This window comes from Ambystoma mexicanum, chromosome 7p (assembly GCF_040938575.1).
Source record: "Ambystoma mexicanum isolate Mex_15411 chromosome 7p, UKY_AmexF1_1, whole genome shotgun sequence".
NCBI lineage: Eukaryota > Metazoa > Chordata > Amphibia > Caudata > Ambystomatidae > Ambystoma > Ambystoma mexicanum.
The window spans coordinates 66,551,793-66,565,227 of record NC_090939.1 but is presented as its reverse complement, the minus strand read 5'-3'; the positions used below and the strand labels follow the sequence as shown (position 1 = coordinate 66,565,227).

The 13,435-nt window shown below is 47.6% G+C and overlaps 1 protein-coding gene across 1 annotated transcript in view; it reads left to right on the top strand.

Moving 5' to 3' along the window:
* The window catches only part of LOC138525695 (uncharacterized), a 192,468-nt gene that overhangs the window by 155,565 nt on the left and 23,468 nt on the right, over window positions 1–13,435 (top strand). Inside the window, exons 3-4 of the mRNA XM_069635787.1 lie at window positions 7,620–7,778; window positions 13,228–13,329. Of these exons, the coding sequence (XP_069491888.1) occupies window positions 7,620–7,778; window positions 13,228–13,329 (261 nt within the window). The remainder of the gene's footprint in view (window positions 1–7,619; window positions 7,779–13,227; window positions 13,330–13,435) is intronic.

Genomic DNA, 13,435 nt, shown 5'->3' with positions numbered 1-13,435 from the left:
CAGTCCCCTGGTTGCTGGGTGCAAGGTGTGTGTGTGTGTTATATCTTGCTCCATATCTCAGTCCCCTGGTTGCAGGATGCATGGTGTGTGTGTTATATCTTGCTTCATATCTCAGTCCCCTGGTTGCTGGATGCATGGTGTGTGTGTGTTATATCTTGCTTCATATCTCAGTCCCCTGGTTGCTGGATGCATGGTGTGTGTGTGTTATATCTTGCTCCATATCTCAGTCCCCTGGTTGCTTGATGCATGGTGTGTGTGTGTTATATCTTGCTCCATATCTCAGTCCCCTGGTTGCTGGATGCATGGTGTGTGTGTTATATCTTGCTTCATATCTCAGTCCCCTGGTTGCTGGATGCATGGTGTGTGTGTTATATCTTGCTTCATATCTCAGTCCCCTGGTTGCTGGATGCATGGTGTGTGTGTTATATCTTGCTTCATATCTCAGTCCCCTGGTTGCTGGATGCATGGTGTGTGTGTGTTATATCGTGCTTCATATCTCAGTCCCCTGGTTGCAGGATGCATGGTGTGTGTGTGTTATATCGTGCTTCATATCACAGTCCCCTGGTTGCTGGATGCATGGTGTGTGTGTGTTACATCTTGCTTCATATTTCAGTCCCCTGGTTGCTGGATGCATGGTGTGTGTGTTATATCGTGATTCATATCTCAGTCCCCTGGTTGCTGGATGCATGGTGTGTGTGTTATATCGTGCTTCATATCTCAGTCCCCTGGTTGCTGGATGCATGGTGTGTGTGTGTTATATCTTGCTTCATATCTCAATCCCCTGGTTGCTGGATGCATGGTGTGTGTGTTATATCTTGCTCCATTTCTCAGTCCCTTGGTTGCTGGATGCATGGTGTGTGTGTGTGTGTGTGTGTGTGTTATATCTTGCTTCATATCTCAGTCCCCTGGTTGCTGGATGCATGGTGTGTGTGTGTGTTATATCTTGCTCCATATCTCAGTCCCCTGGTTGCTGTATGCATGGTGTGTGTGTTATATCTTGCTCCATATCTCAGTCCCCTGGTTGCTGGGTGCATGGTGTGTGTGTGTGTTATATCTTGCTCCATATCTCAGTCCCCTGGTTGCTGGATGCATGGTGTGTGTGTTATATCTTGCTTCATATCTCAGTCCCCTGGTTGCTGGATGCATGGTGTGTGTGTGTTATATCTTGCTTCATATCCCAGTCCCCTGGTTGCTGGATGCATGGTGTGTGTGTTATATCTTGCTTCATATCTCAGTCCCCTGGTTGCTGGATGCATGGTGTGTGTGTTATATCTTGCTTCATATCTCAGTCCCCTGGTTGCTGGATGCATGGTGTGTGCGTGTTATATCGTGCTTCATATCTCAGTCCCCTGGTTGCTGGATGCATGGTGTGTGCGTGTTATATCTTGCATCATATCTCAGTCCCCTGGTTGCTGGATGCATGGTGTTTGTGTTATATCTTGCTCCATATCTCAGTCCCCTGGTTGCTGGATGCATGGTGTGTGTGTTATATCTTGCTCCATATCTCAGTCCCCTGGTTGCTGGATGCATGGTGTGTGCGTGTTATATCTTGCATCATATCTCAGTCCCCTGGTTGCTGGATGCATGGTGTTTGTGTTATATCTTGCTCCATATCTCAGTCCCCTGGTTGCTGGATGCATGGTGTGTGTGTTATATCTTGCTCCATATCTCAGTCCCCTGGTTGCTGGATGCATGGTGTGTGTGTGTTATATCTTGCTTCATATCTCAGTCCCCTGGTTGCTTGATGCATGGTGTGTGTGTTATATCTTGCTCCATATCTCAGTCCCCTGGTTGCTGGATGCATGGTGTGTGTGTTATATCGTGCTTCATATCTCCGTCCCCTGGTTGCTGGATGCATGGTGTGTGTGTGTGACCTCATGAGAGAATGTTGAGGGAGCAATACAATGTTTATGCATGAATAGGCTACCTTAGTGAGGCAGTTGGAGGAAGAGAGCCTGGGTGGTGGGCCCCAGTGTGTCTGCATGGAAGCTAACATGAGATCTTACTGATGTAACTGAAGGAAGGAACTTCATGTCAACTCACCGAGCTCCCCAGCATCCTTAGAAACAACAGTACCTTACTCCCGTTGCTCATACAATCAGGCATTCCTCAGCAAGCAATCTGCCCAGTGTTATAAAGCTCTTTCTATACATATACAAACCACGGGAGGGGACGCCCCAGCATCCTGGGCTAGGACACCCTCCAGGGCATCTCTAAATGTTGATAACTTTGCTGTCGACCAGACCGTAATCCAGAGGAACACGGGTTTAAATGTGCACATGTACTCTATTCTGGTCATGTTAGTTTCAGCAAAGACAGGCAAGCATGGGGCAAAATACCCCACAAAGCCCAGAAATTCCAAGAATTCTTGCTTTTAATAGCTGTTAACATTTTCCCCCACATATCTTCTTCATAGCCCCCCTTTTTCTCCTTGATCGTGTTTTATACACAGTACTGGCTTCTCTCACTCGCTCAAACTCTTCATAGTACTATCAAAATTCTCAATTATTTTAGGGGCTGCGTCTTCTGACAAAAACGGATCGTGCTTCCACTGCTGGTATTATATTGTTGTAAATGCTGGATAAAATGGAATCAGTATCCAGCTTTGACCATCTGATTACTCGTCTGGCGTGGCCTGTTACGTTAGGAGGAACGCGCGTCTGGTTAGCAATCGCCTGATTAGCTCCTGTGAAGACACAGCCCACAGTTAAAATGTGCAGGCAGTGGTCAGTTTCCATTCTAGGCGATATGAGGAAATCCTCAATTGTCCCCCAAGCTTCCAAATTAGACTTGAGCGCGGCCCATCCCCGGGTAGTCGACCAATTCATGCCCTCAGATTCATGGTCAGGAGCGTGCTGGTGGCTTCTCCTCTTGGGTTTGGGTGTATTTGATTTCCCCACTCCCCATGGTCTACCTTCTTCCTCATTCACTCCAGTCATCCCGTCCAGAGGCTCTAGCTGCATCAACCACCACTGCCTCCACATTCCCCTGATGTTTTTTCTCTCCATAAATCAACCCTTCTCTTAAGCAAGGTGAAGAGTCAGGCCCCACCTTCTGGCGAGGGACGATTATATAGATTAACTATTAACCGCTCTGTGCCGTTGCCACTTTTTAACTGTACGTCCAATAGATGTTCACATGTATTATCAATGACTGTTGCAGACGTGTGTCATGCCGGGTCCAGCCAAATGGCAACCGCCACTTGGTCTCCCTCGTCGGACCGAGGTGGCCAAAGTTGTATAACCTTGTAAATGTACTGTCTCTGTTGCCCAGGTCTCCTGGAGACAAATCACCCCATGCCACCGATCAAATGCTCTCCAATCCCCATCCATGAGATGCCTTCTAAGCTCTGCAACATTCTAAGACAGAACGCGCACCAGCGACCCCGATGCAACGTCCTCACCTGTTACCTGAGGCTCTTTGCCAGAATCGTGGTGCTCGATTTGTCAACCAATGACCCCGTATAATAGTTATTAGTGCCCGGGTCTGAAAGTTGGAATCCTGACAGCCAATCAGGATCCAGTGGTCACGGCAATATTTGCTCTGACACCATGGATCCTGATGCCTCTCGGGATATCAAAGTTCGACCTGGTGCTCTACACTCCCGGCTCCCCCACCTCCAGACCCCAACACTCCTTTGGGCAGTGGTTCCATTGTTGCTGGCTGGCCAATCCTGGAGGAGCCACCTTATGCCTCACTTCCTCATGGCTCCGCCTCCATGCCTTTCGAAATGAAGACAGGGCTTCACTTCTTTGACGGCCAAGAAAGTGAAGTCTGTTCTTCATTTTTATGGCTTGGAGACAGAGCTGCGGTGGACCTAGACAGAAAGTGGACCCCCGGAGCTGTGCTCATGTCAGCGGGTAATAAGGACACACATGTGACCCTCAACCCTCCTTATGTGTTCTCTCTTCGCTCAGACCCATAAATCAAGCTTACGGGCACATAAAGAGGGCATATTGGCCTCTAGCATGGGCAATGATGCTTTATTTTCATGCGGGGTAGAACGCTGGAATCCTGGCAGCCAATCCGGACCCAGCGATTCGGGCAATATTCGCCGGTGTAGCCATGGATCCTGACAGCTGTCAGGATTCCAGTGTTCACCTCGCTGTGCTACAATCCCTGCCTATCCTTCCTAACAATTACCTTATGGCCACGTTGCCACCCACTCCTGTGTCCCCTTGCCACTCTGATGGATCTACTTTCTCCCGGGATACTGTGCGGCTCTGCCGCCTTGCCATGGAAACAAAGAACCAACTTCATGTCCTCGGGGACCCAGGAAGTGAAGTCAGTTCTTCAATGCCATGGCTTGGAGACAGGTACGCGGGGGATCCAGTGGAAGGCAGAGAAAAAGGAGCCACATCGCTTTTGGATATGAATTGGGTGCTAATGGCCTTATTACCGGTGGTCACTGGGCAGTACAGCGTTTAATTGACTCACAGCCCTCCTTATGCGCCCTCGCTTTTCTCGGGCCCATAAATTGGGCTTTCAGGCACTTAAGAGACCGTATTGCCCACTGGTACGCACAATAGGGTTTAATCTTTACTACCCAGCCTAACTGTTCTAACGCTAACTACTTTTACAGGCACAGAAGCTATTTCTGGAGCTGTTGATGGTGGTGCAATTTCTGGAGTTGGCCACAGGGTGATATCATGCAGAAATATGACTTGATGTGACACCAGTATGCTTGTGGTCCACATACCCATGGGAAATGGCACACAACTAAAGTATATTTTATGGGGACTTATTTTATTTGCTTCATATAGTGCCACAGGTTACCTCAAAACCACTTCACCACCCTTTATTGCGAATAATAAAGGCGCTGCACACAGTAGTCCAGATAAGATTTGGAAGTGGGAGTATTTTACTCCCTATTTTTTATAGTTGGGAGTAAAATCGAAAGTAAAACGATAATTCGGATTCCCAATGTGAGTATTTTATAAACATAAACTGGAAAACAAAAGTTTTTGTAATAATTATTTCTTTGCACCTAGTAATTTGCTCAGTAATAGATACACGTGCACCTCTACGGATCAGGCAGTGATAATACTAGTTACTTCCTGCAGTACTACAAGCCCTGCTGGTCTAAACATATCCATGGAGCTGTGCAGGTGAAAGCAGGGGCACAAGGTCCAACATGTGTGCTTCCTATATTTTCTTGGGGGTATTTTTACTCCCTATTTTTATTTTTGAGGAGTATTTGCTTATTTTTAGGGAGTAAAAGTGGCCAATGTACCCCTTATCTGTAGTGCTGGTTGCACATACATATTGGTGAGGAATTTGATGTACGTATTTGACCAGTGTTGAGAGATCTTGCGATGATGAGTGTATTCTCAAGTTAATATTTTGATTTGCATCTGTCCATGCCCCAGCAAATAAATAAATGAATCAGCGCCAATTGTGGCCAATGGCAAATGAGGCCGTTCATCTCTGAACATAATGTGGCAGCTGCAGCTGTTAGTTCTCGCGATGCTTATGGTGATGCCTTACTATTTGGTGCACCCAAGAATGGTCCTATCCAGCTACAGATGGCCCAAAATACAGCTTTACAAGTAGTTATAGGTGTTCCCTTAAGAAGGCACATCCCACCCGTTCTCAGGAAACGTCCTTGACTGCCAGTCTCAGACATTAACTTTGACCTTAATGTTCAAGGTGCTTCGGGATACAGGTCGTAAGTACCTTCAAAGAGCAATTCACTTCTATTCGCCTCCGCGTGCTCTTAGGTGCTCCAATGCTCTGCTCCTATCCAGCGTTAGAGAGACACCATCAAGAGAAACAGGGAGATCCTTCCAGGCTTTGGCCACCAAGCACCGAATGAACTCCCTGTTGATCTTAGAGAGCCTAAAAGTCTTCCAGTTTTAGGGACATAAAACTCTTCGGTTACGTAGTCACTCATTAGCGAATTCTGATTGTAGGGAATGACAGTCCAGAGATGCCTTGGACCTGGGCACTATATGAACACCAAAAGCAAATAGCAATACCATTGAGAAGCAATATGAGTGACAATGGAGAAGTCTTATGGGGAAGTGGGGTGTATGAGGTCTCCCTGTGGTAGACCCTGTTGCTGCTTGATTTCTTGCAAAGGGTTCTATACACTGGGAGATTTTCCAAAGCTTCCTATGGAGTTGAATGTTCAATTGATCTCTCAGTACATGGTCACAGGTCTCCGAGAGGCAGGAGATTACCGCTCCTGGGATCTGCCTCAAGGTTGAAGCTTTGAAACCCTGATGATGTGACGTCATGGTGTTGCTTGCTCTAAGGATCTTCAAGGGGGAGTAGGGAGCTGCCCGAGCCTTTGCTTTTTGGATGGTGCAAGGGATTTTCTGTTTTATTGTGAAACTCTCAGGGACCCAACAAACTGGCTTTTGAGTGGATTCACTGTGTACCTACCTCTTCATGGTTGGGTGTGTTATAAGTGGATGGTTTTGTCGCCTTTGCAGCATTTTAATGAGGTATTTAGAATAGCTCAGGCCCAATATATGCCACCAGTCGAGTCCTGTGAGGCCCTGCTCCCTCTTGAGTTGATCTTCTTACGTTGATTAGTTTTCTGAAGGGGAAATACCCTGGGAAGTATGAACGTTTGAAACTGCCCCCCTTGTCTGCTGCATTGACCTGGGGGAGGGAGGCTAAACTGGGTGGAATACAGCAGTCTACGCCGGAGCCCCCTCACTGGGTGCAGCCTTCTGAAAGGCTAGATGTTTTCATCAGAAACATCTCCTAGCAGTTTGGGATGAGCAGCTCCCATCGGTGGCTGCACCAAGACTGCCTGGTTCCCCTCTTCAATGCCTAACATGATGGGACACAAGCTTCACATGGCAAATCTAGTGGTTATGATTAATTTAAAGCATTTGACCCATAACTTGTCTCTATCTACTATTCCTCTGTTTTAGACAGGACTAAATAATTGGTTTCATGATCATTACGATATAGATGACTTTCCTCCAAATATTGGCAAATGTGGTTGAGGCCGACATACCTCTGGATTTGTATGCCATGTTGGCCGATCCCGTTTGCAGGGGATGCACTTAAATAGTAAAATGTTATAGGGGAGGTGGGGGGCTGAGTCCTGGAGTGCGCCTCTTGCAGCCTATTTCCTCTATGATTGGAAGGAACATATCCAATCAAGTTGGCTGTGTTCTGTAGGTAGGCTTGGGTCTACTGTGGGATTGTACCAGGGCCTCCGATCGATCCATTCTTCCATTTGGCTGAACAGTATGGCATGGTCTAATGTTTTGGAGGTCGCAGACACCTTGAGAAGTATCAGTAATACTTTGCGATTTATGTCCAAGTGAATGAGTAGGGATTCTATTATTTTGCCAGTTTGGACACTTTCTTTCTCGTAGATCTGATCCCTGACTTGTCATAAAAAATAAGGTCCGCCCCCAGAGGTGTAGGACTACCTTATTCGCCAAGTTCTTGATGTGGGATGGGCTGGGAATTGTTAAGGCCTCATGTGATAGGTCTGACTTCCAGTGGATGCTCAGGCTTCATTTCTGGATGTCCAGGAGTGGATGCTAAAGGATAATGGCATGTCACACCTGCACCCAGTTACAAGGATCTTCAGACGTTGCATGGAGGAAGGGGGCCTGCCGGTGATAACCATGCGCTGTGATTCCATGCAGGAGCGGAAGAGAATGACTATATCTGTGAGAATGACTGGTTCCGCTATAGCGTCATCCTGGCCGCCACTGGAGGAGGTTCCCTTCTGCTTTCCGTCGTCATTCTGACCATAACATGCTGTTGCGGCAGGAGAAGGTCGCGGCACATCTCTCTGGACCACGGTAAGAACTATACTTAGCTCAGTGCTAAAAGCCGATCTCATGTTCATGGCCAAAAATACCATAGCATACATTGCACACAATGACTGCTGCCGCACGCGTGCCTTATTCTGCATCATGGTACACTGTATGCCTGGTGCTGAAGGGGGTGCATAGGTGGTGAGGAGTGACTATTTCTTCTCTCTTCTGTGCCATTTGCAGATGTGAACATCACAAGCCTTAATGTTAACTGTGGCGGTCCAATGAATTCAAGTTCACCTCTTTCCCTTCATGTTGATGTCTACAGGACCGCAACCCCATTACCCACCCAGGAATGCTTCAACCCTCCCCCGTTGAATTGTGTTATTCAGCTAATTGTCTACATTAACTCAAAATCCTTCCTAAACCCTCAGATATTGGCATAACCTACACAATGCCCTTCTACCCATTGCAGTGTCCATGTGCCTGGAATGACAAACTGCTACCACAAAAGTGATGGGTGGAAGGTTTTGAATGAATCTGAACCACTGCTCTGGGCAACCTTCCACACCACTGTTCTTTTGCCGTTTGCTCCATTGCAAAAAGGGTCAAGTCATATGCAAATCAGTCAGGTACTGCAACCAATGGGGGCAGACCATCCCGAACTGCTAGACCAGGTCCCCTCTGCATGGAAACACAAGCAACCCCAGACATGTTTCGGCCTTGTTGGGCCTCCTCAGTGAGGTGCAGCTTGGTTCCCTGTGGCGCAGCGAGCAAGGGACCCACTTCTGGGCATACCATCTCTCACATAGAGAGAGAAACTACTACCAACAAAGTGACGAGTGGAAGGTTTTGAATAAATCTGAACCACTGGCATTGCTCTGGGCAACCTTCCACACCACCTTTCTTTAGCCCGTCTACACCATGGCAAAAGTGGTCCAGCCATATGCAAATCAGTCAGGTACTGACACCAATAGGAGCAGCTCAGCCTGAACTGCTCGGCCAGGTCCCCTCTGCACAGAACCGGAAAGACACAGAACTGGAAAGACTAGCAACCCCAAGCATGTTTCGGCCTTGTTGGGCCTCCTCAGTGAGGTGCAGATTGATTCCCCATAGCGCAGTGAGCAAGGGACCCATGCCTGGGCATACCATCTCTCACATAGAGAGACAAAATACTACCAACAAAGTGATGGGTGGAAGGTTTTGAATAAATCTGAACCACTGGCATTGCTCTAGGCAACCTTCCACACCAGTTCTTTAGCCTGTGCACATTGCAAAAGGGGTCCAGCCATATGCAAATCAGTCAGGTACTGCCACTAATGGGAGAAGCCCAGCCAGAACTGCTAGGCCAGGTCCCCTCTGCACTGAAACACAAGCAACCCCAGACATGTTTCGGCCTTGTTGGGCCTCCTCAGTGAGGTGCAGCTTGGTTCCCTATGGTGTAGCGAGCAAGGGACCCACGTCTGGGCATACCCTCTCTCACATAGTGAGACAAACTGTAAGCACAAAAGTGATGGGTGGAAGGTTTTGCATGAATCTGAACCACTGGCATTGCTCTGGGCAACCTTGCACACCACTGTTTTTTAGCCCGTCTGAGCCATTGCAAAAGGGGTCCAGCCATATTCAAATCAGTCAGGTACTGCCACCAATGGTAGCAGCCCAGCCCGAACTGCTAGGCCAGGTCCCCTCTGCACTGAAACACAAGCAACCCCAGACATGTTTCGGCCTTGTTGGGCCTCCTCAGTGAGGTGCAGCTTGGTTCCCTATGGTGTAGCGAGCAAGGGACCCACGTCTGGGCATACCCTCTCTCACATAGTGAGACAAACTGTAAGCACAAAAGTGATGGGTGGAAGGTTTTGCATGAATCTGAACCACTGGCATTGCTCTGGGCAACCTTGCACACCACCGTTTTTTAGCCCGTCTGAGCCATTGCAAAAGGGGTCCAGCCATATTCAAATCAGTCAGGTACTGCCACCAATGGTAACAGCCCAGCCCGAACTGCTAGGCCAGGTCCCCTCTGCACTGAAACACAAGCAACCCCAGACATGTTTCGGCCATGCCTAGAATGAAATGCTTGAACATCGCAGTATTCTTCAGTAGGTAGTCTGTTTCACATTCTCACATCTGTAGACATGACACATCATCTCATGAGTAATCTTCTCAACACGTAGCACATCTCTCCTAAATCAATTCCGTGGGCAAATGCCACATGCAGAATTTAGATTCACACCAGTGATGGCTGGCAACCTTTGAATTGGGTGGGGCAGCAATAGGCCGCTTGAATGGGAGCAAACGGGAGAACCAAACAAATCCAGATCGGTTTGGGATGGGGAGTGTCGGCAGAGGGTTCATCCAGCAAGAAAAGGATGGGTAATTACGGTATCCTTTACAACACATTTATTTGAAAGAGTCACTGAATTAGAGTTGTTAGTATATGAAAGGGTGCGGTATTAGCATCATTGACCTAAAAACATTTGACTTAAAACATTTGATCGAATTTTTTTAACCTTTTTTCTGGTCAGATTTAATTAAATATATATATGGGGTGGGTAAGGGTATAGATTAGGTTGAGGGGAAGTGGGGGCGTCTGCGGGGGTCTTCCCATGCATTTTAGACCAAAAAAAAGGTCAAATAAATTTGATCAAATGCGATTAGGTCAAATGTTTTAGGTCAAATAGACCCAAACCAAGGCTGCTGCCTCCACATGCCAAGTTCCTTCCAAAGTGTATGCAGCTTTTGCTCGAATACAGGGTGCTCAATAATGTCAGGGCACTGCTGAAATAGTCCATGGTGTTGGTATGAATGCAAAGATGGATGCCCAGCTGCTAAGGATGGGGCTCGGATGCACCACGGTACTCTCGGGAATGGCACAGGTGAGATAAGTGGTTCTGCCTGTTGGTTAAAATGGCTCCATGCCAATTTCAACATTGCCAAGCCAGTTTCAAACTTCCCTCTTGAATCAAATAGTGACATGCTTGTGTTAACAGGGACCCCCTAATTTGGCTATATGTAAACATGTTTGTATTTTAAAGTCAACATTGTCCTGGGATGCGGTTAAGCCAGTTTCACACTGCCCTTTGGACATGCTAATGCCAGCTTCACAGTTCCACCATAAAGTTACCATGGCAATTTGTAATGGTGCTATGAACATGTTTCCTTGTTTAAAATCATGCTACTTCCTACATTGTCTCAGATATGAACTATCGTATTGTTACCATTTTCAACAGTGCCATGCCAGGTTACCCCACTTAAACTCAACATCTTGCTAATTTCCACACTGCCCTTAGAAGGGACCATGTCGATTTTACATTTCTCCTGAAAATAACCCATGTCACATTGCCCTAGAAAATGACCCCATGGGACTTCACATTGCCCTCAGAGTAGCCCCACGCCACTTCCACATGAATACAGATTGGCCTTGTGTGGCATCACATTGCAACTAGAAAAGCCATACGATACGTCCCAGTGCCCCAGAAGTGCCATATCACTTTGCAGAATAGTCAGGTGAGGTAACACCTCACATACCCCCGGCCTTGCCACAGGTCATTTCATGTGGTCCAGAAATTGCCACATTGTCCCCAGAACTGCTTCATGCCTCATCTCATTACTCCCAGAATTGCCCCACGCCAGTAAACACATACATTCCCCAGTCCGGGAAAAATGCAGGTAATTCCGGCACCAGCATTTTTTCTGGACCGGGGAAACACAGATTTGCCGGTGGGGGCGTGATGTACCGCCAGGCCTGACCTGCTGGGATTTCAGGCACCTACCGGCAAGTAAATGCCGTAATCACCGGCACTGGTACTTCTGTGATGGGATACATCGAATGGGAACTTACCGATGTCTCCATATTGGCCTTCATATCCCTGCAATACCGGGATATCGTATTAGGAGATCATTTGTGAGGGGGGTCCCCGATATTTCGACTGCTTAGGGGCCTTGACAGTGTGTGGCAGCTGCCCTGGGTTTGAACTCGTAACACGTGCTGCAAGACAGTCAATCAGGGGCCTGCGTGCAGGCGAGGGTATCACATGGCGCCAAAAGCACATTGTTCCCGCTCATCCTTTGGATGCTAGCCGTTGTGGGGGAGGGGGGAATCTTAATCTAAAGCCCTAGTACACCCCTTAAGATCAAGGGCCAAGGAGAACACTATGCCCTGAAAACCATCCTACCCGATTTTGATAGGCATTGCATTGACAAAGGACTTCTAAACTGGGGTCAAGTCCTAAAAATAAAAGTGGGGGGCTCATTAACGTACCAATTGAAAGCGGTGTCACCAGAAATTAGCATGTCAAGGTGCCCTCTAACAAAAGTGGGGAACTCCGTCCACCCGCGTGTACCCTCGACTTGAGAGCTGTTTCTAAAGAGAATGATAACAATTAAGTCTTTGCCTTCAAGACAAGAAATAATGAACTTGAATTGATGCACAGGGTGACCCTGATATTGATCATCCATTTGGTAAGGAAAGAAAATGTTTGATTTAAAAATATTTTTCGGGCTATTGTACTTTACTTTTGGGGTGATAAAATAGAGAAGGCTCTTTTAAAAATGAGTTGTACAGTTACAGAACTTGAAAGCACTGCTTTTGTGTCTTGGAATTTCTTGTTCGCGGTTCAGAGTTCCCTGGCGCCATTTTGTAAAATGCGCTAATTACCATGTGGCCTTGGTAGGCGCCTCCCTTAGTGGTGACACCCACTGCCGCCAGTATGGATCTGTTTCGTTCCCTCGGGGCAGGTAAGGAATTGGGTTGGCTGCGAAGGGCAGATAGGCAATAAAAAAGAAATGAGGCGGAGGAGAAAGTCGAAACCTCTGGAAGGCCGGGGCGTGGCCCGCGTACAGTCATCGGTGGGCCAGACAGTGAAGGGGCATGATATCTTCAGGCCTGTATTCAGGTTGGTGCACTGTGAACCGGGCTCCTTTAGGTGTGCTTCCGGATTCGGCAGTTGGGTGTTTCCTGCCTTCTGTATTGTCATGCGGAAGGAAGGCTGGTGTGGGTTGTCGCTGCTATATGCTGCATCTGCGTGTAAAGATTAGGGGCACCTGAGATCCGCTGTTTCCTTTGATGTCTGCAGTGCTTCATTTGTAAACAAATAAGTGCCAGGGCCCAAATATGTTCTAGCATACGTTGTACACTGGGGTGGGCAGTTCCCCACCATGCTGCCACCACCCACAGCTGCACCCCACAGTGGCGACACACTTGGGGTTAAACTACAGCTCACACCTGCTCATTGGGGTTAACGGATGCGTTGGCTTTCATTACTTCATAATCAGTCTGCGTCTGAGACAATCAGTGCTGGAGCTTAGAAATAAGTGCCAGGGCCGAGCCCTGGTAAACACCCCCACAAATTAAGCACTGGATGTCTGGAGTGCACTGTCTAGTTTCTACACACCACATACCGCACTTTTCCACTCTGTGTCCTTTTTGTGGCAGTTTTGGCGTTGCTTCTTCTGTCCGTTGATGTCTCTTTTCTTAACTGTCTTTATCGCCATGCAGAAGATATTGAACTTGGAGAGAAGAAAGCCGCTGTCCAAGTAGTCGGCGCAGTGGAGGAGACTGCACTGATCGCCAACAAGGCCGCTATGAATGTGGCACCAGGTGAGTAGCTCCTTGCATTCAGCTCATAGTGTGGGATCAATACACAGTACATTGCTACCCAAGTCTATGCTGTCAGTGAATATAGAAATGGAGACTGCATGGAAAA